The following is a 25,363-nucleotide window of genomic DNA, read 5'->3' on the forward strand; positions in this document are numbered from 1 at the left end:
GATCCCTAAAGTAAAACAAGTTCTTCTCTTTGACTGCCAAGGACCCTAACAGAGCATGTTTGAGAGAAGAGGCTTGCAAAAGTAGCCAGCAGGCAAGGAACGTTCTTCCTCTAATTAGTACCAATCAACACACTGTAAACTCTCCCAGTCTCATGACTGAACAGTACAAGACATCCTCATTCATTGTTGTTTAAATTCCTGCTTCATGCCATGCGACAGCCTCATACATGTGGCTGCACGGACATGAGGACTGTCTACATAAATATTCATGTTTCCTTTCCCTAAAACACTTTGGGGAAGTTAATTTCCCTTCAGTTTCATAACTGACAAATCAAACCCCTCATTTTCCCATTAATCTAGAGGAAAATATCCTTGCAGTGGTCACCACCCTCTCCCCTGCCCACTCTAATCTCTTATCCTTCTCTAATCTCTTATCCTTCTCTAATCTCTTATCCTGGCTTGTGTTCCCAGTATCTCAAATCTGAGGATGACGATGGAGAAAAGCTGAAACCTTCATTTCTAGACCTGGTCAGGACACCTCAGATAAGAAAGCATACATGCATTTTGATGTACAGTTGGTAAGGAAATGGATTTGCAGCCCAGATGGAGGTATATTCAGTGCCTTAAATTGGCATCATTGATTTAAGCCTGTTTTGCTCCTGACCAGCTGCAAATCTGAGTTCTTTGCACAAACCCTCTCCCAAAGAGTTGGTCTTCAACCGTACCCTGTTCTCTGCCTAGGTTCATGAGCTCCGTCCTGTACCAGGGGCTCATCATGCACATGGGAATAGCCAGTGGGAACATCTACCTGGATTTCCTCTATTCTGCCCTTGTTGAGTTCCCAGCTGCCTTCATCCTCTTGCTGACAGTGAATCGCATCGGCCGTCGCTACCCGTGGGCTGTAGCAAATGTGCTGACGGGTGGTGCCTGCCTTGTTACAGCTTTAGTCCCAGACAGTGAGTCGTTCAGACCTCCTTGGTCAATGAGTTCTCTCCCTATCTCCTTATTATTTCTCTGGAAACAGAAAGCAATCTTTGTGAACCTACACCATGTCAGTGTTGTGATCCAGCGAAGACAAATACTGTAAAAGCTCATGTATGTCCCAGCACCACCATTTACACCAGCTAATGAGAGGCATGAGAAAAGAAATGAACGTTTCCAAAATGGCATCAAATCAGATAGCAAGTCTGCAGGTGCTAGACCCAAGGCATGCCATGTTAAGTCTACAATTTTTGTCTACCTTGCAAAAGCTAGACAAAAAAAAAGCTAATTTGGATTTAAATGCACAGTTCTGGGTGTTCAACCACAAATCCCTGTTTTCTGCTTCTAACAAGGAAAAATGTAGGGGTGCACACACATACTTAGACACTATCTGGATACAGTAAGTGCTTTCTGCAGTGCTGCTGCCATCAGCGTAGGATGTTGAGCAACCACGGTGACAGGCACTTGGTGTGTATTCAGCTGGGCATTCTCTGCAAGGAGAATGTGTCCCTCGAGGGCAACTGAAAGAAACATCTTTTCTTTCTCTTTATGGAGTATAATTAGGCTGAAACCACAGAAGTTACAGTTCACAGAAGGACAAGGACAAAAACCACAAAGTGTTATGGAAAAATGTCACAGGCAAAAAAAAAGCAATGCATTCAGACAGTAGACACTTTAACAAGTGGCTAGGGACTGCAGAGGCACAGACGGGTCCGATGTGCTTGGCTGGGGTGGAAGCCCACAGCTGCTGCCCATAGCTGCAGTCAATGCCAATCACATGGAGCAGCAGCCAGTGGTATGGCTCTAGAGAGGGTCTGAGGAAGGGGTTAGCAGCAGCTATCAACTGGTTGAATGCTGCCCAGGGCTGGGTGCATCCCTCAGCTGGGTAGATGAGGGAGAAACTCAGTGCTGCATATGTACTATTTGCTGAAATGGCCGAAAACACAACCTAAGGTCAGGTTGGGATCAAAGAACCCGTGGAGAACACAGCAGTGTCCTGGACTGACACCCAGTGCAGGGCTGGGATACTCATTTGTTGGCAGCAGGCATTTGTATATCCAGGTGTGAAAGCAATTGAGAGCACACACCAAGAGAGGGGGACAGCACAAGCTTGTCCCTGTCTGAAAGCCATGAGAAGCCTCTGTGCAGAAGTACAGAGTATCTTGCAAATTAACCGATATCAATGTTAATTTCAAAGATTTCAATGCTTCAATTAAAAAAAAAAAAAAAAAGAAAAAAAAAAAAAAAGAAAAGAAAAAGCAGCTGTGCTCTGTTTAGTTTTATTGCAAGCAGGAAAGGGTGGCTTTGTATAAGCTTTTGGTTAATACTCTGGACTAACCAAATTACTTTGTATTATTGACATCTCTTCTCTTTGACAGTTTTAAATCCCAGTTATTTGCTTGAATCACAAGACAATCATGTTATTTCTTTAATGAATGAAACAGAACACAATCACGTGCTGTCTTCATGACATTTCATACCACTATAATTACTTTTTTCTAAAATTAAATCTTTAATGCTATTTTAAGTTAAGAAAGAATGCAGTTTTATATTCCAACGTAAATGTGCATAATATCTTTCCAGCTCTTTATTGGCTTAAAATGACCGCAGCTTGCCTGGGCAGGATGGGGATTACCATGTGCTATGAAATGGTTTGCTTGGTAAACCCTGAGCTGTATCCCACTTTTCTCAGGTAAGTGCACCATCTTCTGTTAGGGACTAAAAGCAGCAGGTGTTCCCATGTATCCACTTGAGTCTACTGTAAAGACCTCAGAAATGCCTACAGTGGAAAAAGAAGAATCCTGGGAGCTTAAGGATCAGCTTTACAGATCATCTGTCAAATGACAGAAGCATCATTTAAAATTAAAAGCTCACAAGAAAGCTGTGCAAAACCAGCCCTATACTAGGGGAGAGATGTTAATGAGCTTTAGCCCAAAGCCTTGTCTGCATCCTTTCCAGGAACCTGGGGGTGCTGGCCTGCTCGTCCATGTGCGACTTCGGTGGGATCATAACACCCTTCATCGTGTACAGATTTGCAGAGCTCTGGCACGAGCTGCCCCTGGTTGTCTTTGGTAAGAGCTACAAGGCCTGTTGGTTTGCCACAGCCTAGATCAGTGAGTCTGAAGTCCTATTTCCCTCCTGTAAAACAAGCGTCGAGTAAAATGCACACACACCTGTGTGTATATAGATGCATATCAGACATGGCAGGGTCAAAAACTAAACAGAAGGCAAAATGGGCTGGGAGGGCTGGTAGTAACATTTCTTTCATGTCTGAATTAGCTAAAAGTAGGGATGGCAGCTAGCTAGTGTCACCCCCATCCCATGCCAGCTGAACAAGCGGAGCCAAAAGCTGTTTCCTACACACAAAGCGAGGGAGAAGGGAGGCAGACTGCCTGTGGACCTATGGGCCAGGGTGGCTTTCCAGGCCTCCAGTGCCCCTCAGAGATGACTGCAATTACTCTGAAAAATAAGCATCACTTAAACAAAAATCAAGTGTTATTACCACTCTGAGGAGCCCTCATTCAATCACTGGGGCAGCTGTGTCTAAATGAGAATTAATTAGCAACTTAGAAGTTGCACTGCCCTTGCAACTCCTGCCCTTGCTCTGTCTCTGCAGCTGTGATCGCTTTCATCGGAGGTGGCTTGGTTCTGCTCCTACCTGAGACCAAGGGAAAAACTCTGCCTGAGACCCTTGAAGATGCTGAAAACATGCACAGGTACGACATGGAGCACAGGCCCAATGGGGTAGGGCAGCTCTCTTTCGCATCAGCAAGGCCTGGGAAGACAAACTGTCTTGTCACTATCTTCACCAGGCTGCCTTGGTGCTTCACTGCCAGTACAGAGAGACTGGGAGAGGGAAGGGAGCAAAGAGGATGGAGGCAGATGGATGGAGAAAAATATGTGGGGCAGGAATTGAAGAAGCTGGAAAGGGAGCAGCTAAAAGTGGTTCCTCCAAGCAGGGAAAGGCCACAGAGGGCCATGGAGATGCTAAATCCTGGGCAGAGCTCAGGAGCCCTGAGTTGGGGGGTCTATAGGACCTGGCCAGAAAGGGATGGCAATGCGGCACAGGGTAGGACAAGAAGAGGCTGTCTCTAGAAGAAGTTGGTAAGTCCACACATACAGCTATACAACCAGACATTACTTCAGAAAGCACCTAAAATAACAGCTCTTACAGTAGGAAATGCCAAAGTTACTAATGCAACCATTGATATGATTTTCAGACAGCCATGCAGCTGCAGCAAGGCCACAGAAGATCTCCAAATTACTTTTTTTTTCCTGCTCTCTTTGAAACAATCTGACCTCATCTGAAAAACTGCCCATGATGAGATAACCATTATGTTTAGTTTTCCATTATGTTTAGTTTTCAGCGAATGCGAGCATATGGATTGCTTAGTGGATCACGCTCTTTGCCACCCAGAGCTTCACATGTCTTTTCTTTATTTCTTCTGCAGGCAAAAGAGAAGAAAAGAAAATACGATTTATCTCCAAGTTCTGACTTCAAAAGCCACTCCCAAGTAAAAAGGACCCACTTTGCCCCAGACCTGCCTTTGCCTGGGCAGAGGGGCAGCAGAACAGCCCTCACCTAGCGCTGAGGGAAGAGCTGCACAAACACAGCCAGCTCTTCCCTGGCTTGCTCGTGCACTGCCAGCGGCCAGAGCTGCTCCCAAGCTGCACGTCAGCTCCTGGATTTCTACTTCAGCCCTTCATGGGCCATCCTTCCCTGAATTTCTCTGCCTTCTGAGTACTTTAATGTTTCTGGTGTTCCTGGTTATCCAGTAGCAGTGACTCTTACGACTTGGGCAGGACTATCATGAACGATTTTATTATTTTTAATTATAGCAAACAAAACAAAAAATCAGACCTTTGGGCTGCTCAATTGCCGCTCATTTCTGTAGCAAGCAGGAGTGTATTTGTTCTCCCAACCCCCCCAAACACATTTCATCTGATTTTACATGAAAGAAAGCATGCAGACAGTAGCTGATTTACTGCCACACTTCCCCTACACTCCTGAAAACCTTGGTACTACTTGTCTAAGTCTCCTGGTGCTCAGCAGATTCAGCTCCAGCCACCCTGCAGCGAGCACCTCTGCAGAGCGTGCTCATGGAGCCTGGGGGCATTCAGCAGCATCTCTTCCTGCCCATGTGATCCCTCCTCTTCTGGAGATCTAAATACAAAAATTATAAACACTTATAAGTCCAGACTGGCTTTTAAGTCCAGAACTTGACTGTTAGACAAGCTGAAAAATGAAAAGCAAGGCAAAGAGGAGCTGCAGGCAGCAGAGCCTTAGGACATGGCTCAGGCCTAAGGGGAAGATGAGCCACGAAGGGTCTGGCTTTCTAAGCAGATCTCCATGAATAACATGCTGGAAAATCACTGCTGTAGGGCTTAAAGTTGAAGATGCTCTCTGTAGTCCTTAGGATCCCCTTGCAATGTGGTTCACATTATGTTCAGCAGCTTGTGTATATTCTGTGGAGTTGGGTTTGTCTCCTAACCAGCCCCAGCTCTGGGAAGAGGTGTCATTTATTCACATTTTTTTTACTAATACACTAAATGAAATGTGACAAGTGTATACAGTAGGGATTGGACTGGAGCAAGCTCAAGCACAATCTAGCACACTTACAGTTTTGATCACACTATAACAGGAGCTGGAAATGACATAAGCTTTTCATTGACCCATGAATTGGCAGAAAATCACAGGACACACACAAGACCACCTTGACGAAGCAACCACATTAAGATTATAGCTTGCAGACAATAACCCTTAATGAGTTTGATAGACTACAGAGGCTGTGGCCATGTTTGAAAGGATACAATTAGCAGTGAAGTCTCCAAATTGCAGCTATGCCAGCACTGGGATGTTTGGATGCTGGTGCTGAAAGCAAGAGCAGAGGACAAGAGGAGTGCTTAGGGACTGCTGCCCTAGACCACATCCGCAGTCAGGCTGTCTCTCAGACAATGCCAGGGAGAATACCAGCAACTTTTTGTCCAGCAGTTATGAATTAAACAGCAATTCTTTCCAAAACTCGGCTACTGTAGGCTCACGGGTAGCCTGAAAATAGAGACATTATGTTCTTCCCAGGCACAGTCTCCTTGTGCTGCAGTTTTTCAGTGGTTCCTAGGCTGCAGGTACAGCCGTGGCACAGAGCTGGGCCCAGCTGCTGCTACAGGGAACAGGAGCTGGCACAGTGCTGCTTTACCGATGATGCCACCAAGAGCAAAGGGCCCTTATAACTTTCAGGTGGCTGCAGAAGCGAAGGCACGCCAGCACCTGCCACCTCCGCAGCTCCTGCTGCAGCAGCAGGGTCGTGCTTATGGAGACACACACCTCTGTGATATGTCAGGGTTTTGAGACTCAGCTTCTGGAGTTCTCCATTTATTCATCCCAGCATTTGTTTTACTTCCTGCCTCTTCCTCCCTGCCCCCCATCCCACCCCACCCCCCTTTTTCTTTCTGTAAAGTTTTCATCAGGTTTCAAAGTGATGTACCACAACAAAAACAGATGTTCTGCCAGCTTTCTTCCAGGAAAGAGATAAGTCATCACAAAATCACAGCAGGGGAGCAGCTCCACGGGACACATACAATTGCATCCCCACGGGCCCTCTTGCCAGTCTCAGGACCAGATTTGTTTCTTGCTGACCCCAAAGCAAACATGAGTTTTGCAACAGCTCAGGCTGAAGTCATCTGAGGGCCCTGCTTCGCTGGACAACATGCTGCCCTGCCTTAGAGGCCCTCACAGCAAGGCTGAACATTAACTGATGCTTGGGCCGGAAAGCAACCCCAGGGCAACTGCACACTGCCCGTGGGAGTCCAGCAACATTTTGCTCAGCAGATCAGTGGCAGAAGTATTTTGTGGAACACATACAGCATCCTCACTGGCTTCCAGTTTTTCCCAACAGTGCTAGGGATCAGCCAAACAGTGAAGGGGAGCCACAGTACTTCATGCCCCTTCTCCTCTGCAACCACAGGACTGTTAGGGTTGCTCAGTAGTATGGAAAAGAAAAAGCAGAACATGAACAGGAAGGATGGGCAGGGGATACACTACTGCCACCAACAGCAGAGAGGAGCAGGAGGCACAGAAACAGGCAGACCCCATTTCTGGTGCAACTGCAAATCGTGAGAGGTGCTGGACAGGCCCTAGTAGATCTAACTTTGCCCCTAATGCTCCCTGTGGCACAGGAGCACTGGCCAAATCCCAGTTCAGAAGCCCTGCCCTAAGCCTGGGCCCCACTCACTCCAGAGATACAGCTCTGTGCTGGCACAAGCCAACCCTAATAAAATTATTAGGTGGAGCAGGACACTGTCAGGCCCTGAGCTCGCTGACAGCTATATCATTCCCAACTCCACACCCCCAGCTGGGCTCAACAGAATATTATTAATAAAGTTCCATATGTCTGTGTGCACACATTTATAATGACATGGAGATTTAAGAAAACAGCATCATACCAAGAAGTATAGAGCCTGTGGAGATACTAACAAGAAAATGTAGTGGCTACACTTAGTAATGAGAAAGACCCCTAGTTCTTTACAAGTGCAGTAGCCTTTCTTGCATGCACCTTCTTCATGCCCACACCCATTCTTGTAAGCTTCGGGATAGCCAGCAAAATCCACAGTCAGGACAACTGTACACTCACATGGGCGTGCATGAACACCATAACACATACGGGATAGCAAAAAGGTCTGTGCAAAGTGGTTGCTTGTTCTAACAGGATTATATGAGATTTGTAGTCACCTCAGTTCCATGACAGAGGTAATGGTAACATAACTCTTATGCTGTCCCTGTATACAACAAAACAAAGTCAGATTTCATGGGGACTTACAGAGTTCTGTTGGGAAACCTCCATCCTCAAATTAAGACCTGCTCTCATGTTTAGGTCCCACTTGAGTGAACATTTTCCAGCCCTAAAACATTAATATTATAGCATACAGAGAGGGAAGCAGCTATGCAGTCATAGGGACAACCTGATCAGAAAACATTGTAAGCAAAGGATAGGCAGACCAAAAAAAAAAGAGGGATGGGTGAGCAACCCCAGCACTGGAGGCTTTCAAGCTGCTCTTGGACGGGGTGCCAGATAATCTCATCTAGGCTCCCGTGAAATGTTGGACCTGATGATCTTTCGAGATCCCTTCCAGCCTGTGTTGTTCTGTGATTCTATGAAGAAAAGGAAAGGAGGCAAGACAAAAGGGCATTCATTCCAGTTTGCTTGTCCGTGCCAGCAAAAGTCCGTGCCCTAAAGCAGACTGCCCAGAAGGTTGTACCATCTTCAGTCACGTGCTACTTCTGATGTCTGGACATGGAGATAGATCTTTTTGTCCTTTGGAGCACTTTGCCTGCAAGAACAGCAAGATATAAGCAGCTAACCAGGAATTAATACTTTCAGCAAGCACCTGACTTCAAAATTCCTCTTTTGCCCTACCTCTTCCCCTGAGAAGATAAGCAGTTTGTCCTCAGATGCAGAGAAGAGTGGTAAAAGAGTCCAAAACCAGTCTAGTCTTAGTCTGGGAATTAGCAAGCAAATTCACGAAAGCATAGGAGACAACCAAGTAAGCCCCGTGCTTTCCCAAGGAGCTCTAGCTGGGGATTTTGTACAATTTCAAGTGAAAGTGGTCAATAGTCCACCACCATAACTCACCTGTGAAAGTTTTCAACATCTTCAACAGTCTCAGGCAAAACTCTTCCTTTAGTTTCAGGCAGGAGCAACACCAATCCACCCGCAATTAAACCAAGAACAGCTTCAAAGCAAAGATGCACAAAGAGCTTGTTAACATATACTAATTTATATGCATATAAATTAGCATATAACTCACTTTCCACTGCCTGGCACAAAGGACTCTTAAACAGCATTTTATTCCATTCTTTAGAGAGGTACTCATCAAGGCTTGATATGCAAGACAAGCATACCATCTCTGGAGGACCTGGCAGCCAAGCAGACATGGTAATGGACCAAAGTTTGGTTGTGAGTTATGCACTGACCTAGGGCACTGAAAACTGGACAGACAGCTGTAAAAAGGGAAGAACCCTTTTTAGTCTGAGCATAAGCCAGAAAATGTATGCTATTTACGTAATTAGATTTAGAAAATACTTATTAACTCCTGCACAATGTGTTTAATTTTTCTGTTTATTTTTTTTCACTGCTGATTTCATTTACCCACTTTGCACATTTGGTGTTCCTGTTTTGAACCTACTAAGCACCCTCCTAAATATGCTGTCAATTAAAAACTGCATACTGCCATTCAAGACATTTTTCTATAAATAGCACGCTGATCTAAAGATTCAGAGAAGAGTCACAGACCTCGACCTGAAAGTTCAGGTCTGAGAAAATACACCTCACAGAAGAGCAGTAATTTGTCAGATCTGAACCCATCAAAACAAAACCCCATTTAGGCTCATTAAAATGTTAGAACATTTCTCAGCTTTTCACCATCTGTCAAATCTGTATTCACCTCCAGGTTCTTTTAAAATGCAAGGAACAGTAATAAAAGCAAAGGAGATGTTGAATGCACTGACAAGTTCCAGGCTGCTACCAACAGAAGGTTACACCACACACGGATGGGGAAGGTGTTTCTGCTGAAACTGGAGCAAAATGCCTCAGCTGCTTTTCCCTCCCTCTGCAAGCTAGGCCCCACTGCTGCCCCCCAGGAGCAGCTGGCAAGGAGGTAAGGCAGCACTTACTGAAGACCACCAGAGGCAGCTCGTGCCAGATTTCCACCAGCCTGTAGACAATAAACGGGACGACAATTCCACCAACATCACACAAGGCAGAGCAGACCATCACCCCGAGATTCCTGGTTTGACAGCACAGGGATCAGGTTAGCAAGTACTGCAGGTGGAAGAGGACAGACCACGACTGCCTTTGCACAGAGCACATGGCTCTGCAAACCACTAAACATCAAGATACTTTGCAAAGTAGTTTTTAGTATCTAAAGTATCTAGTTTTCTATTGGTGGGCACATCCAAAAATTGTTTAGACCTAAACACCTAAAGAATAAAAAGCATAGCAAATAGGAACAGGAGAATATACCTGCATTTTCACAGAGGTGTGAGCAAATTCCGAAGGTTAAACAAAAGAGAATCAGGCCCAAAGTATCCAAGGAGAGTCTCCAGATACAGTAAAAAGAAAATCATAGCTTCAGTATCTCTTGGGAGACTTAGTACAAGGGGTATCAAATTATGCTTCTGTTTGTTACACACCATTAATAAAATCTTAAAATTTATCTTCCATTATGTTGATTATGGATAGAGAAATAAGATTTTCATATGTTGTGTAACTTCATGTAATGAGTTTCTCTCCAGTGAAAAAAGGATGTGTAAAAATCATCTGTTCAGTACTGACATCTTCCCTGCATGCTATGGTCTATGGTCATGGGCAAGAAGAAAACTTTGAAGGATTAGCATCCAAGCTTTAGTTACCTGCAGTGGATATATCTACATCTGAACTACGCACCCTGCAGCCCACTTACAAGTAAGGAAAATTCCAGTCTTTGGGTCAAGGGCTTGCGTGAATGTACATTCTCCATAGCAGCAGCCACTCTGGACAGATCCCTTTTCATGTTATTTTCATTCAAATGTGATACAAATCTCAGCACAACATGGGCCTTCAGATCCCCCACCCATCCTGGTTGTCCCCACTTTTACCTTTATTTCATCCACATGAGTTTCCACCTGCCTTGAAGCACATTTGTTTCTTCATCAGCTTACCTTTTAAAGCACCTTACTTGTGCTCCCACCTGCTTTGTGATCAGCACTACCTGCATAGTTCTGAGGATTATTTCATTTAGTATAACACAAAATACACATTGGCTTCAACATTTCCTGGCCATACGGCCCACTGGGAGAAGGATGCACCTACCTGATGTATGTTGGATATAGTTCAGTGTTTACAAAACAAACCATTTCAAAAGCCATTGTGATTCCCATTCTCCCAAGGCAAGCAGCAATCAGTTTTAGCCAATATATGTCTGCAGAGAAAATTCATTCATTTAATGTATTTAACTTATCCCAGTGATTTAGGATTCACTTGACACAGCAGTGCTATTTTAGCTGGACCTCTGATCTCATATCACAATGTTTTTAAGGAGCCTTCTTTCACATGTAAATCAGGAAATGGAAAGTCATCACTGCATGAGCTGTACCACAGGGAAGCTTAGAAAGCAGCACAGGGGACCCAGGTGCTTTGAAATTTAGTATTAGCCGTGCTACAAAACTGTCTCATTTCACTTCTGCAGAGTGAGGAGCACTACTAAAAGTGAGGAGGCAGCACGCAGTGATGGATGCATGTGTTTCAGGGCTGGAAGGGGAGGGAGAGGCAGGTGCTGTCCCCAGGAGGCAGTGCTGGGATGGGAAGCCACCACGTGGCTTCACCCAGGTGGACTTACCCGCTGGGATCAGTGCTGTGACAAGGCAGGCAGCCCCAGCCACCAGGTTTGCTGCAGCCCAGGGGTAACGCCGCCCAACACGGTCAATGGTGATGATGATGATGAAGGCAGCTGGGAACTCAACAAGAGCAGAATAGAGGAAATCCAGGTAGATGTTCCCACCAGCTAGACCCATGTGCATGATGAGCCCCTGGTAGAGGACGGAGCTCGTGAACCTAGGCAGAGGAGAGTGTCCCAGCTTTGTTAGTCAGTCAGAAAGACTACAGTCTATGTCCTGCTGGAGCATTCACGACCAGAGCTTCAAAAACAACTCACCAACATTATCTTCTTACCAGTTGTACATTAAAATTAATGTGTTTTTTCTCATCTGTGGTGTCCTGACAAGGTCAATTAGTGAAGGACTCTGCTTTCCGCCCTCATCATCATCTTCAAATTTAATATCCTGCGGAAGAGCCAGCACAGTGTTCATAGGAGTTGAATGCTCCCTGCTCTCCTAGGAAAGTGCCTGGGACATGTCCTGACACTACAACTATTCACAGCATGCAACAGTCCCAGAAGGGTGTGCTGGTCACCTCTTCCCATGCAGCAGGCCGTGTCTGGGCAGGGTTACCTCAAACTTCCCCAAAGGTTCTCTATGGGTCCATGCCTTCAAATGTTTCCCATCATACATGTATTTCCACAGGAAAACTCAGTTTGCTGCTTAAACAGTGTTAAGACAGTTGTGCCATCCCACCTCCACCATTAGTGTGAGAGAGCTTACCACCTCCCTGACAGCAGGGCCAGGTTTTCCAATATTCAAAGTACAATGAACTTCTACTGGAAGGAACAGATGGAAGGGACCATCATGGTTCTTGCTTACATGCATAAGCAGTCCCTGAACTTACCTCAAAATAGGAAGGCATCTTTTTCCGATTTTTTTTAGCTATATCGCTGATAATTTTCTTAGCTTCGTCATTTTTTCCTTGAGATATCAGCCACCTGGGAGACTCTGGGAGGAACCTACAATGTGAGTGAGTGGATGCTATTACACCAAAACATAAAGCACCCACAGCATTCCCACAAATGGAGACTGTAGGGAGAATATTTTGGTTGATTAGAAAGAGTTGGTTTCCTCCCAGCCAGGAAAAACAGCATATCCCCCTGTTGAAATACACGTAGGAAGAGGAGCAGTTGTTGCAGTGTCTTTGATCAGAGATGTGGTTACTAAAGAGAAATTGCAGCAGGGCTTTGAGTGAGAGTATTGCCAAAATTTTATTCAGCCTTCTGACAGAAAACTGGCACCTTCTAAAGAGCCATTGTCCAGCTGGGCCATCACAGGATAAGAAAAAATGAACAAGCTAAAACTGGTCTACCAATTCACACACACCAAAAAAAAAAAAAAAAAAAAAAAAAAAAAAAGAAAGGAATAGAAAAACAAGTCTTTTACTACTAAGCCTAATAACTCAACCCAGACAACCTATAACCAAAATTCTCAAAAACTGAAAAATATTACTCAAAAAGTTAGGAGAGATACAAAATAAAGATGGACCCATGCTCCTTCCTTCAGTTGGACCACAAAAGCTGTTTTTTCTCATAAAAAAAAAAAAGTAAATAACATGTTACAAATATGTACCTCTTTCAGTATAGGATCTTTATTACCACATTTTCAGTATAGGATCTACTTAATTGCCAAGGCATTTCTTTTCCTTTATGAAAAGGTTATCATACCAGACCATTCTCCTCCAGTGCATTTCATATTGGTGTTTAAAAAGAAACATTGGTGTGTAAAAAGACACAGAAACCAGGTGCAGCACACAGGTAAGATGCAGTGAAGCGCCAGCTGCTGAGGGATCCTATTCCCCACCCCTTGTTGCTGTGTGCCTCCTCTTTGCATTAGGAGACACACATCCAAAAAGCAGTGCCAAATCTCCCTCGATCTCAAATCCTGGGAGCTGAGAGAAACTGTTTTTTGAGTCACGGGCAGAGGTGCAAGGAAAGCAGGCTTACCAGTGGAAGAGCAGGAAGAAGCAGCTGGGCAGGGTGACCGTGAGCTGCAGCCACCGCCAGTGAGGGATGGCATAAGCAATGGCATCGAACACCAGGAGCCCAACGGAGAAGGCTGTCTGGTAGAGAATCCCCACCGTCCTCCTGTACTGTGGCCCGACGACTTCGGTCACTGAAAACAGACAGGGACTGACAGCTCCACCACCATGCAGAGCACGAGTTGCTTGCTCAGCAGCATCCACAGGAAACAAAAGCTTCCCCAGCACCTTGAAGACACCCTGAAGAAGTCCTCCTGCTAATCCTGGGCTTCCTGGCATGAAACCTCGGGACTAAAGTACCCCAGTGCTTGCTGAGGAAGGTGTGCTTTCCTGCCAGACTACCAGAAAACCCTGTTCCTGCTCTCACACTGACCTGAGGCATCCAAGCATTGTCCTCTGGCATGGAAATCCCTGAATAATTCATACAGCCCTCAAAATGCACTGAGGAATTTTGTTGCAAAACCCGGGGCTAATATACATAATGCCTCATAATGCCAATAATACCCAATAATGAAGCAGACTTCATTATTTTGTTTCCCAAGTGCACCTTTTCAGCCTCCAAGCACATGAATGTCTGTGCACAGGATGGCATAGAGCTTCATCCATTTGCACTTTGCAACCACACATCACCAGGTAGGTTGAGTCTTGCTAATGCAAAGCTAAGAGTAATTATTCCAGCAGAAAGGCATAAACATACTCATTTTTGCATCCAGTCACATCATTTCAAGAAAGCAAACAAATTAGAGAAAGAACAAAGCAGTTATTCAGCAACTCAAGGAGGCCCTTGGTTTGGGGATGATGGATTAGCTAATTCTGCTTGGCCAAATGATGAGCAGAGAACGATTCCTCAGGCTCTGTAAAACTGAGCCATAAGCAGCTGCAGGGTAGACAAATATCAAATATCCCAGGAGAGCATGACAAGGAGGCTGTTCTGCTCTTGTACCCTTCTCTGGGCACTCAGAATCAGCCATCTTTACAGAGAGGAGACAAGTTTAGATGGGCTTTGGGGTTGATTCTACCATGCCTTCTCTCATGAGAGAATTTCAAGGAGAAACAGAAGCAGCAAGATATAATTGAGGGGGGAAATATCAAGATGGGGCACGTAGTCATCCTGAGAGGGATTTTACACTCTAAAATGGCATGAAGTTCCCCAGAGGTGATGAAGGTTTTATTTGTGCCAGGAAAGTATTTAAGATGCCAGGTGAGTATCTAGAACACCCTTGGGAAGAAACAACCACATCTTGGCAGAGGACGGTCCAGACCGTGGGCTAGATGTTATTATTTCAAACATCCAGATAACTGCATCAGCACAACACCTCTGCTAAAAAGAATTCACAGATGTTTTGGGTGTTGACATTTATGCTTTAGCTACAGTTAACCGAATCACTTGGAGATAGCCAGTATAGTCACTAGCCATAATAATCCAGATAAATCTCAACTGGCCAGCTTTTACAATGTTTAATCTGCTGCTTCAGTGATTGCTTGGTGTGGTTTTACGTCTTTTTGTTTGTTTCAGAGTTTTATTTTGACATGAGCCTGAACTCCACAACAGAGAAGCTCCAGGCAGCTCCACCATCATTGGGTGACATTGGTAGTAGGGCAATGGTTGGACCAGATGATCCTGAAGGTCTCTTCCAACCCTAATGATTCTGTGATTCTATGCTGTGAGGAACACCAGCACAGCTTGGCTCTGACCATTGCTTTGAAATCCCCTGGTTTGGCTTCACTCAACCAAGTGCATAGATATCCAAACAGCTCATCTTTTCCTCAGCAAGTACATGCTGTTCTCCAGTTATTTTTAGGCTGTAAAGCCTGTTTGCCCTTTAATGTTCTTTGTGTCATAACAACGCCTCCAGACTTCCCTACCCTCCTGCCTACTTCTTCAATGTCCTCTTCTGTCCTTACCCTGTCTGAGACTGGGCTGCAGAGGGTTGGCTGCTGTCAGACCTGGGGCCAACTTCTTCCTCAGCCAGCACTCGCAGGAAGCAGGGTCTGATCTGCAAGAGGGAGCTGACCCACAGGGAAAAGCCTACCTGGAGGTGACAGCCTTAATGTACCACCACTCGCTTAATCTTGGAATGCTACTGTCATATGGGAGAAGTAACACTGCTCTAAAGAATACCAAGAAGACAGAGGGGAAACACACCCATGATGCCTGCTTGCATATATGATTTCAAAAAGCCACAAGAGGCATTTTTAAAAGGCTTTTTTTTTTCTTAATCTTTTGCAGCCCATCTATCTCAAGGAGAAGGTCCGAACTCACCTAGGATGTATCCCGCAGTCCAGCAGCCCTTGCTGACCAGCCCTTGCAGGAAGCGGAAAATCACTATCCACAGGTAGGAGGGCACAAAGACCAGGAGGATGCCGCAGACCACGTTTGCAAGAATTGTAGTTAAGAGGCAAAATTTACGGCCAAACCTGGATTGGAAGATAGTACGTGTACAACAAAACACTAGTCATGAGAACAGACATAAAATACAAGCTTTGTGCATTTTTGAAATAAAAAAAAGATCAAACACTTTGCTATACAAGGGCTAGGCACATACCAACTTTTATTTTTAGGCCATTACTCACTTATTTGCTTTTTGAATCCCTGAAAAATTACTGTGCCAATTGTTCTGCAATTACACAAAAGCTTTCAGGCTTCTCAGAGGAAGAAAAATTTCCCAAATGAGAGCAGCAATAGTCCCATATTCACAGATGTTTGGATTGTGGGTGTTTTCTCTGAATTTCAGAGCAATCCATTTATTGGTCTGTTATATGTAATAGAGTGAAAAATATGCACAGATTTATGATTCTGGTTTGTCTGTATACACCAGGGTAGCAGATTTATGTACCAATAACTTGATCCCAAAAATTGAGTGTACAGACCTTGCTGTGAGTGGGCTGCATTTCACAGCTGGAGACACACACATCCTCCTCTACTAAGAGTCTCCAGGCAGGAGGGGAACAAGGGAGAAAAAAAGGACCTTCAAATATTAGCGTTTGCTTCTTAACCCCAGCTGCCTGGGCAAGGACAATTCAATGACATCTCTGCTGGTTCTGAAGGGGCTGTTAAAGATGCCAGAACCCAGGGATTTCCAAAGCAGCTGTACCCATCTGGCGATCTCTGTGTCTACTATATCAAAGTCTCTCAAATGGAAACATGATGTTTCCAAGCTGTAGCCACACTGAGCATGACAGATGAAGGGATAGCTCCAAATCAGCATCTCCTGGCTTCTGTTAACATGCCCAGGACTCCCATGTGGCACAGCAGGGAGGTCTGGGGGCACCATCCTAGAAGAGCTTGCAAACTCTGCAGGACTCACAGAGCAGGAGAGATTTGTGCAAGCTACCCGGGATGATTTGTTCACCTAAGACAGACTACTCGCTTCTGATAACGTGACTGAACACAGTGGTTGACCTTCCTTTGAAGAGAGAACAACAGGTGATACCAGTTGCACAACCTTTTTCTGCCTTTACCTAAGGTTAGCTGCTGAACCCTGATAAGGGAGGCCAGAGGGTTTTGCTGCTGTCCCACACATACCTGTCTGCTATGTAGCCAATGTTTACGGAGCCAATAAAGAAGCCAGCATTCACAGACGATTGAAAGAGGTCTAACTTCCAGGAGTCCTCACACACCAGGTTAAACTGAAAGAACGACCACAGTTAGAAGCCAGACAGTGAAACCAGGTTGCTCACATTCACAAGCCTCGTTTGCTTCATTTAAAGATTTAAACTTGTTTCTGGATTGATGCTGATTTCATCAGCACCCAGGAACCCTACTGACTTAAGTTTCAACACTGAAAACAAGATCAAGCCCTTGGGCAATTCCCTGGTATTTACCTAGTCACGGTTCATCTCTCAATACTGAAAAGAATGTAACCCAGTTATTGCCAAGTTGATCAAATATCAAGCTAATCAAATCAGCATGGACTTGTTGATCACCCTGGGCATTTTAAACAGATTTTTAGGGGCTGATGGTTAACACATACAAGCAGTTCCAGTTGCCTCATAACCTTGTATGCCATAGCAGCCCCTGGGTGAGGACTAAGGTAAAGGCTTCACAAAGAAGTATTGCAGGTGCTTGCAGAAGCCTGCCTTGGCCCACTTCCCATGGAGCACCGGCAGCACTGCTCCAGAGGAACTTGGGATGAGGTACACCACATCTGTCCCCAAGGCCATGGCATTCTTGTTATGCTCTGGCCTTTTGCTCACCTAAACCCCCCTACAGCCTAACATGTCTGGAGATCAGGCACTCTGCATCCATGGTCAAGCTTTACCACATGGTTAACCTGAAAATATTTGCCTTCTAACCTTCCCAGCCTACTAGTAGCTGGGTTTATTTAACCAATGCATTTTCAACCAATATATACTTCTTCCTGATACTCTGTGAGGGTGCCTGTGAGGATATTCTTCCATAGGGGGGTAATTTTATTTTTTAATTTTTTTTTTTTCCTTTGAGCAAAGTAACATGCTTTGCTCTGTGATATCTTCTTCCTTGCTTAGCTGCCAGGCAAGGGATAACACAGCCTGATAGCCTTAATGGAAGCTCTCAGACAGAAACAAGATACATTGCCAAAATGAACCCTGAGGCACACGACATCTGCCAGCTATCCTGTGAAGGAAGTGACCCAAGGCCTAGCCCTGCACCACCTTCAGAAGAAAAAGGAAGACAACTTTCACTGAGCACGACTGTACAAATCCAGTCAGGCTGCAAGTTCTTTGATGTTGGATAGTCTCAAAACATGACAGGCCATCCGGAGCAGAGGCTTTGCTCAAGCCTTTTGCTGTGAAGATGTTGAGGTGCTGCCTTGAAGGGTGACCAGGACTTTCCACAACAGAATCCATCTGGAAAGATTTGGTTACTTATCTTCTCACCTTAATGTCCTGCAATCCATACATTGTGGAAAGAAATATCCTTACATTACACCCTCTGTTACGGACTACAAATAGGGAATTTACTACAACAAAAATTACCTGCTCTTACATTTGTTAAGAAGTAACAACAAATTTAAGAGATAACAGAAGTCATTTTCTTTCCCTAAGATGAAATCAAATTCACCATCCCAGATTTTTATTTTCATTTTTTTAAAAGGCTAAAGTCCCTAAAAACCTAAAACACTCTAAATAGCTTAAATACCATTTTCACATCTGTTCTGAGAACACAAAACAGCCATTGGTTTTTCTGCGGTTTGTTCCAGAATTAAACTGTTTACTTGCGGGAGGCAGTTACTTTTCCCCACCCATAGTCAGTCATTTAATCATATTTGAAACAAACTAAGATTTGTTTGTTTTAAACAAAAGAAGTCAAAACCTTCAAATCTGGGCGGATATCGCAGAAAGCATGTGTGGTTTCTGGAAGGCACCGTCCCAGACAGACGGTTTTGTTTGGAGTGTTACAGGTTCTTGATTTCTAAAACAGTGTTTACACACTTCCACCAATAGGACTTCTCATGCAATGGGAGTTTCAATCCAGACTGGACTTTATCTACCTAGGGATTTATTTGCTCCACAGCTGGAGATATAAACCTCCTGAGCAGACCAAGGCAACACTTTGCAGCAAGGACAGAGCGAAGACTATTTGCAAAGCATGCAGAGTAAGTTCAGAGATGGAGACGATCCCCTCTTACAGGTAATTGCACTTTGATACAACATCGGCTACATCAACCATCTCCCACACCATAACATCTGTAATAGCACAAGGTAAGATGGACATAGGTTTTTACCTCAGTGACGAGCGAGGTCCCCGGGTAGTCGTAGAGCCACCCGTCCTGGCAGGGGCTGAGGGGGACAGAGCTCCGGTTGCCCGCGAGGCTGCCCAGGGGGTCGGTGCAGCTGAGGCCCGTCGCGTTCCAGTCCACATCATACCTCCTGCAGCGGCTGCCAAAAGCGGTCCCGTGGCCGCCCCACTCAGGCACGGTGTGGTTCAGCTGCTCCGCCAGGCTCCAGCCGCAGCGCTGGCTCAGCTCTGCCACGCCGGGGCTGAAGCAGCGGTGCTCGGGGGTGAACCCGAAGAAGACGACACCCACGTAGATGGGAGTGAAGGTGGCGGAGAGCAAACACAGGACGAAAAAGGTTTGCTTTTGGAACCTGTTAAATTCACCCACCTGCTCCAAAATATCATCAAATGTTGGCATTTTGGCATCAAAACCACCTCAAAACTTCATCTGTCCTCTCTGCAACACTGATATACTTAGTTGGCAGCGAAGCTATTTAAGTAACGAAAACATTTGACCAAAAGTCAAGACTAACTCCATAAATTATTAAACGACATGTTGCAAGCTTTATTTTTGAAGGTTTCATTTGAAATCAGACCTTAATTCACCCAGGCAGAACTTGCATTTAACTCCTCAGAGCATGTTTTTCCCCGCCCCGAACAGCTAAATAAATACAGTACTCCAGCTGTTACATTGTGTGTATTTGCTGTGTTTTCTTTTACTTTTAAAATTAACCACTAATAGTTGTTTCAGTCTTCATTGAAGACTAATACCGCAAAAAACAAGCTTAGGCAGCTTTTCTGACAGAGGGGTAGAAAGAGAACCAGCTCCTCTCTGGCCCAGCAGGCCCACAGCAGCCACCCACCGACCCCCGGCACAATTACAGCCCAGCCAGCTGTGAGGAGGGCTCTGTGGCCCCGCACTCCCTGATCACAGCTCTACCTTCTCTTGCCAGGCAGAAGCACTGAAGCAAGGAACAAGACCTCCGTTCCTGCAGTGACCTGCAGCAGCGCTACCCCACGCCCAGCACCCCGCGGCCACCACTAGCCCATGGTGGACTTTCACCTCCCCGGCTGCAGTGCTTCAGCGTGGAGCCAGAGCTGGGACAAGCGTGCAGCACCCAGCATGCTCGTAGCAGGAGGTAGTCATGCTCACAGGGGCAGTCAGTGAGGCCAAGGAAACAGAAATCAAAGCCTGCCTGGAAAATGGGTGTAGTTGAAAACTGTTAGACCATTCCTTAAAAAAAACACACCCTAGAATACCTCACACTGCTTCTTTCCTAGCAGCTCTGTTTGAACAGTTGGTAGTGATGTACACTTGTTCCACATACAAAAACAGATCCCAACTGGTATTTTTCCCTTCTTCTGATCTCTCTCATCCTTCCCAGTGCAGGCAGGAGTCATGCAGCACTTGTCTTGTAAGCAGAGACACAGCAATAAAGAGCACTGCACCAGCAGGGGAGATGCTCCCCTTAAGGAGTCATGCTGTTGACCAGCAGAGTTCAGCCTCTAACCCACAGCCATTACTGCCCTAGACTTGTATGTTATGAAAATGGCAGGACCAGAGGAGTACACTTCCCTCTTTATGTATGAAAAGCATATTTTGCAGGAAAAATAGTTCAAGGGAGTTAGTCATGCGTACAGCAATGAACATGAGATTTAGTCTACTTACAACTGCTTAGATAAGAAGTGGGCAACAGCCCCAAGGCTCACCAGTTGTTGCTGTCAGCTTCGTATTAGAAAATGTCATCAATACACTACCTGGGATGCTTATCCAGCAGTATCTGTTCTACATAGGTTTTATTATGCACAGTAAACATGAAGCAACCATTTGGTTGTCATATACCAAGGCATTTCATGCAGCAGTTTGCAGACCGAACAACTGTAAAATGCAAGCCTTAAAGACTTGGGGAAGGGAAGCAATAATAGTCAATATCCATTCAGGGAACTCCTCCAGTGATAATTGGCAGTATTAAAAAATACACTTTGGCAAGCCTTATTTCCCCAGAGTATACTAATGCCAACTATGAAAAAGGCTGCATTTGTTTTAACAATGATGAGATGCAGCTTTAGCCAAACTGTTTTTAGACTTCACTGGGTGAAATGCAAGAGGAAAAATTATGAGTCTGAGAAAAACTGTACTGGGGAGTACCTATATATTTTTTTTGATCTTTATGATCAAACATTGAGTGATGTGATTATTAGCTATGACAGCAGAAAAGGATATCCCCAAGCTGATGACCAGTATTAGACCAGCATAAGAAAGATTCCAGACTTGAGATGTGGGGATTTGGAATACCCACGTCATATCTTTTATTGAAATTGCTGAATACTTCATATTACACTATTTTGATTCAAAATGGAGGTTTTTTTTTTTTTTTTTTATAAAAAGAAACCATTGCTGAAACTGAATAAGCCAGCCAGAATGAGCAATGAAGAGTTTCAAAAAAATTCAGACCAACACATGTATTTGTAAAATTCTTTGAAACCCTATCATTGCCCATAAATTAAACACCTGGAAAAGAGCAAAACTGCTAGAAGAAATTTGACTTCCATTAATTGCCAGCAACACTGCAAATCAATGACCACGGCCAGGACCTCAGCCTAAGATCTAGCTCTTACACTATCAGAAAAGACTAGCCCAATTCTTTTCTTGTAATGAATGCCAGAGAGGTATCATGCAGACCAGGGCTCCTCTGGTTGTTGGGCTTTTTGGGTGATGACAAACTGGGCAGTGCAAGCTGTATTCTAACAATTCTGCCTCTGACCTTGAAAACTCTTGTTCTGTGCAGTCAGTCTAGTTCAGCCATGATCTAGGAAAAAAAAAAAATCTTTGGATGCTTGTCAGCTGCTGCTCTGGCAAATACTGATGAAGTCAGTCATATGACCAGTACCTAGAAAATATCATGCAAAGAACAGCAACCATTCCAGGCTAAAGCTATACAGAATTGTACCTTTCAGTCAATACCTTTGAACCAATGATCTGTTTAAATTAGAACGAATACTCAAATTTACAGGATAAATTAGACCAGTTCTAAAATTTACATCAAATCATCCCAACACAGAAAAGTTATATTTTTCCTTGTCTTACAATGGATGAACCCATAGAAGGGCGAACCCATAGAATAATACCCTGCCGGCAGGAAGAACACGTTGCTATAAGCAAACCTGAGTAGTGAGGATCAATAAATACAAGGAGTTAAAATGCTAGTAGTCAGATAACTTGAATCTCAGGAGCCAGGGACTTAATTCAGCTTTAATCTTGTCCTTTGAAAGGTTCCTTTTTAAGCAAGCATTTAATGTCTATGCTGAGGCTTAAAAAAGTTGTCCTGGCTAGAGAGAGTCAACATAACTCAGCTAACTGGATGCTAGACATCCAGTCATTACTGAACAGATCATTGTAAACAACCAAGACATCTTTCCATCTTTCTCTTCTTCCCTTTTCAATGGTTTCTTGTTAAAGGCAAAATTCAGAAAAATCTTTCAGGCTGAAGTCCTCATATTTGGTTGGAAGTGTTGTCCCATTTTATATATAATCTCTCTATATATATTTGATTAGGCACAAAAGGAATTAGACATTCAACAAGTCCTCATCACTATCATCATGAAATGATGCTGTATTTGTAGAGTTCTGTGCCTGCTGTTGACCTGACTTGGCTTTTGTTTTCCTTTCCCTTCCCCCATTCAGCAAGTAAGCTTTGTCATCACTGCCAAAGCTCGGTGGCTTCTTTTGTGGGTGCTTGCTTTTGTCTAGTCCTCTTCCTGTCTGAATCTTTACATCTGGAATGGTTAACACTTCATCCTCACTGTCCAAATCATCCACACGGAGAGATGTAAAAGCTTCAGATGTAACGGACTTGGTAGTAACATGACCGTTCTCCTGCACTCCTTTTGCTGTTCTTTGATTTGGTGCTGCGATTTCCTCCATAAGCCACTCTGTTTCATTCTCATTAGCTTCTTCTTCTTCACTGTTTATCTGCAGGAAAAAAGATGTCCATATAGCACTCTAGACTCTTCTACATACATTGATCTCCCCAGTTCTCATACCCACTCCACACATCCTTGGGTTTAATTTAGACTGAGATAGTTATCAGCACACTCTTGCAGTATTACTATTGCTTTACTGTGTCTGAGGCGTACTCTCTTCTGGCAGATTTGTTATTTGGCTATTTACAGACTGTTCATTTCCTCAGCTCTGTTCTAAAATGGTAAAGGTTCCCATCTTACAATATAAATGTAGACAGTTTTCCTGAAGCCACATGCATTTGTTTCCATTCACTGAAGGAACTGGAAATTAAAGGTTTTTATCTATTTATTAGAGTTTCACATTAAAATTTGACAAGAAACAAAACCTTTGGTTTTGCTACTGTGTTACCTTTGTGTATTTGTAGGAAACGCCTGATGTTCTTCTGCAGCAGTTTGTTATCTTGTTCACGACAGTCTCCCTAAAGAGAAGGAAGAACACTGCATTAGGAAGACTATATTCTCCTCAATAGCCCTCGCATTTCAGTGGATTTCTATCAAAGCATTTTACCAAGCAAGCTGCAAGCTGTCGTGTAGCAACATTTGACCCTAAACCATTCTAATTACTACAGCATCATGGACTGAATATTACATCTTCCCCCCTTTAGCACAGCTTCAAGGTGGATATAGACCAGAGGTGTTTTAGTCTCAAAAAAAAAAAAAAAAAGTGGTCTTAAAAAAAGGAAGAGGTCTTAAAGTTTTTTTTAGTCTTAAAAAAAAAAAAAAAAAAACCTTCCCCTTCACTGAGGAAGCCAAATTGTCCTACCAAAAGTTTTCAGAGCCTCCCAACCATTTCTTACCTTCTTTCTTTTTTGTAGAACAGCAAGATTATCAGGCATGCAGTGAGAACAACCAGAAGGACACTCAGCACAGCACCAACAGCCTGACTTCTCCTTGAAAGACCTTTATGTACTTGGGCTTCCTGATCAGATTGGCCCTCACGGCTTCCTGGAACACTGTTTGACCTAATAACAAATTGGGAAGAAAAGGAAGACTAAGATCTACTGACAAATTGCATCAAACTAGATTAGGAACAGATTTAAATTAAAAAATACTATACTAGCCTGTCAGAATTCATAAAGAATGGAATTTAGGGGATTTTATTCTAGTTACTGAAAAAACAAAGATAGGTACTATGCCTACATTCTGGTGTGCTTTTAAGCAGTACATAAAACTAAGATAACAGTCAAGACTAAAGTGTGCAATTACTAAAGTGTGTGATTAGACACCAGATCTTAGACAGCAGCAGCTATCCACTCACATAATTAAACCTGTACCTGAGCAAGCTGTAGAAGCTACAGCAATTATTTGCTGCATCTGACAGTGGCACTGCACAGACAAACTGCCTTAACAGATAATCCCCTGCTTACACAAGAATGAACAGTTCCCCCGTGCTTTTAAGCTAGCACCTACAAAATTACAGTCCTAGAATTATTTCATTCTTTGCAGCAAGGCTGCCTGAAGAGTCAAGAATGCAGGTAAGCACTGAGATGCATCATTTTGCTTTTAAACCACTGCCTGTCACCTCATTACTCCTTTCTGGACCTGTAAAATGAAGAGTTCAATTCTGTAGAATAAGGAGATCAATTCACTGCAGAAATACATCATTATTTCTATGACATATGATTTTTTACTCTAGCCTGAAGAAGTAGGCAGATAGTTTTTGCTCTGGCTTTCAATTTTTCTAGGCAATAAGGCATGGAAAACAAAAATCCAAATACTCATTACTCCTCTCAGTAATGTGAAACAGCATGTTCTCAGCTACAGTAAGTTTTACTTAATGGGAAGAACAGTAATAAATCCTACCATACCTCTCCATTATTTCCACTGCAAACAGGAAGCTTGTAGATCCAGATCAATTTGACTGCTAAATAAATGTTTGCCATACACCAAACATTACACACGTGGACACTAGTTCCATTTACTCATAAGTCTATTTTTTTTTTTTTAAGCTTGTCCCCCACCTCCCCACCCTATTACTTTGTCAAGTAACAACAAAAAAGCCTTTAGCTGAGAAGGGTTACTTTAAGAAAACAGTTAACTACTCACATTAGTGGACACACAGCAGATGTGTACCAGGTAAATAAATACTGACAATCTGCTGTTTCGTGAAGAAATTCAGGGATGCCTTCCTTTACATGTGAACTGCAGTGGAAGAAAATTGTTGAGGAGACAAACTTTGATTTATCTTTACCACATCTGGAGTCCGATGAAAATATGACATCCAAGTCATCATCTAAAACAAGAAGAACACCTTATTTTAGCA

The 25,363-nt window shown here is 43.9% G+C and overlaps 3 protein-coding genes across 10 annotated transcripts in view; 1 reads left to right on the forward strand and 2 right to left on the reverse strand.

The window, feature by feature from the left end:
• The window catches only part of LOC311433630 (solute carrier family 22 member 2-like), a 29,891-nt gene extending 20,253 nt beyond the window's left edge, over positions 1–9,638 (forward strand). For 4 of the 7 annotated variants that reach the window (XM_084512944.1, XM_084512946.1, XM_084512945.1 and 1 more), the window contains 5 exons: positions 472–578; positions 742–956; positions 2,566–2,674; positions 2,941–3,053; positions 3,599–6,386. In XM_084512944.1, the coding sequence (XP_084369070.1) occupies positions 472–578; positions 742–956; positions 2,566–2,674; positions 2,941–3,053; positions 3,599–4,077 (1,023 nt within the window). In that variant the 3' untranslated portion in view covers positions 4,078–6,386. Of the gene's footprint in view, positions 1–471; positions 579–741; positions 957–2,565; positions 2,675–2,940; positions 3,054–3,598; positions 6,387–8,841 lie in introns of those variants that run through there. The other 3 variants (XM_084512949.1, XM_084512947.1, XM_084512948.1) reach the window with 3 other exon arrangements.
• On the reverse strand, positions 1,097–21,197 carry LOC311433631 (solute carrier family 22 member 2-like). Of its 2 annotated transcripts, XM_084512951.1 has the most exons (11): positions 19,085–21,197; positions 16,903–17,006; positions 15,640–15,794; positions 13,342–13,510; positions 12,240–12,354; positions 11,688–11,797; positions 11,356–11,570; positions 10,830–10,938; positions 9,653–9,765; positions 8,613–8,712; positions 6,320–8,310 (listed from the first exon to the last, which is right to left on the reverse strand). In XM_084512951.1, the coding sequence occupies exons 1-11, from the start codon at positions 19,493–19,495 to the stop codon at positions 8,244–8,246; spliced, it is 1,668 nt and encodes a 555-aa protein (XP_084369077.1). In that variant the 5' UTR covers positions 19,496–21,197; the 3' UTR covers positions 6,320–8,243. The 2 variants fall into 2 exon arrangements, with proteins under 2 accessions (XP_084369078.1, XP_084369077.1); XM_084512952.1 differs by lacking the exons at positions 6,320–8,310; positions 8,613–8,712; positions 9,653–9,765; positions 10,830–10,938 and adding an exon at positions 1,097–1,502.
• A 152-nt stretch (positions 21,198–21,349) lies between these two features.
• The window catches only part of IGF2R (insulin like growth factor 2 receptor), a 53,423-nt gene continuing 49,409 nt past the window's right edge, over positions 21,350–25,363 (reverse strand). Inside the window, exons 45-48 of the mRNA XM_084512943.1 lie at positions 25,147–25,333; positions 23,898–24,062; positions 23,450–23,519; positions 21,350–23,050 (exon numbers count right to left, since the gene is read on the reverse strand). Coding sequence (XP_084369069.1) covers positions 22,646–23,050; positions 23,450–23,519; positions 23,898–24,062; positions 25,147–25,333 — 827 coding nt within the window. The 3' untranslated portion in view covers positions 21,350–22,645. The remainder of the gene's footprint in view (positions 23,051–23,449; positions 23,520–23,897; positions 24,063–25,146; positions 25,334–25,363) is intronic.

The sequence above is a fragment of the Aythya ferina genome (genome assembly GCF_964211825.1).
Source record: "Aythya ferina genome assembly, chromosome: 3".
In the NCBI taxonomy this organism is placed as follows: domain Eukaryota; kingdom Metazoa; phylum Chordata; class Aves; order Anseriformes; family Anatidae; genus Aythya; species Aythya ferina.

Coding starts and splice junctions, on each gene's coding strand:
- LOC311433631 (XM_084512951.1), bottom strand. CDS start 19,495: ATGCCAACATTTGATGATATTTTGGAGCAGGTGGGTGAATTTAACAGG. Junction 15,795..16,902: donor ATTGGCTACATAGCAGACAG/GTATGTGTGGGA, acceptor CTTCCAATCCAG/GTTTGGCCGTAAATTTTGCC. Junction 9,766..10,829: donor CTATATCCAACATACATCAG/GTAGGTGCATCC, acceptor CTGTCAAACCAG/GAATCTCGGGGTGATGGTCT.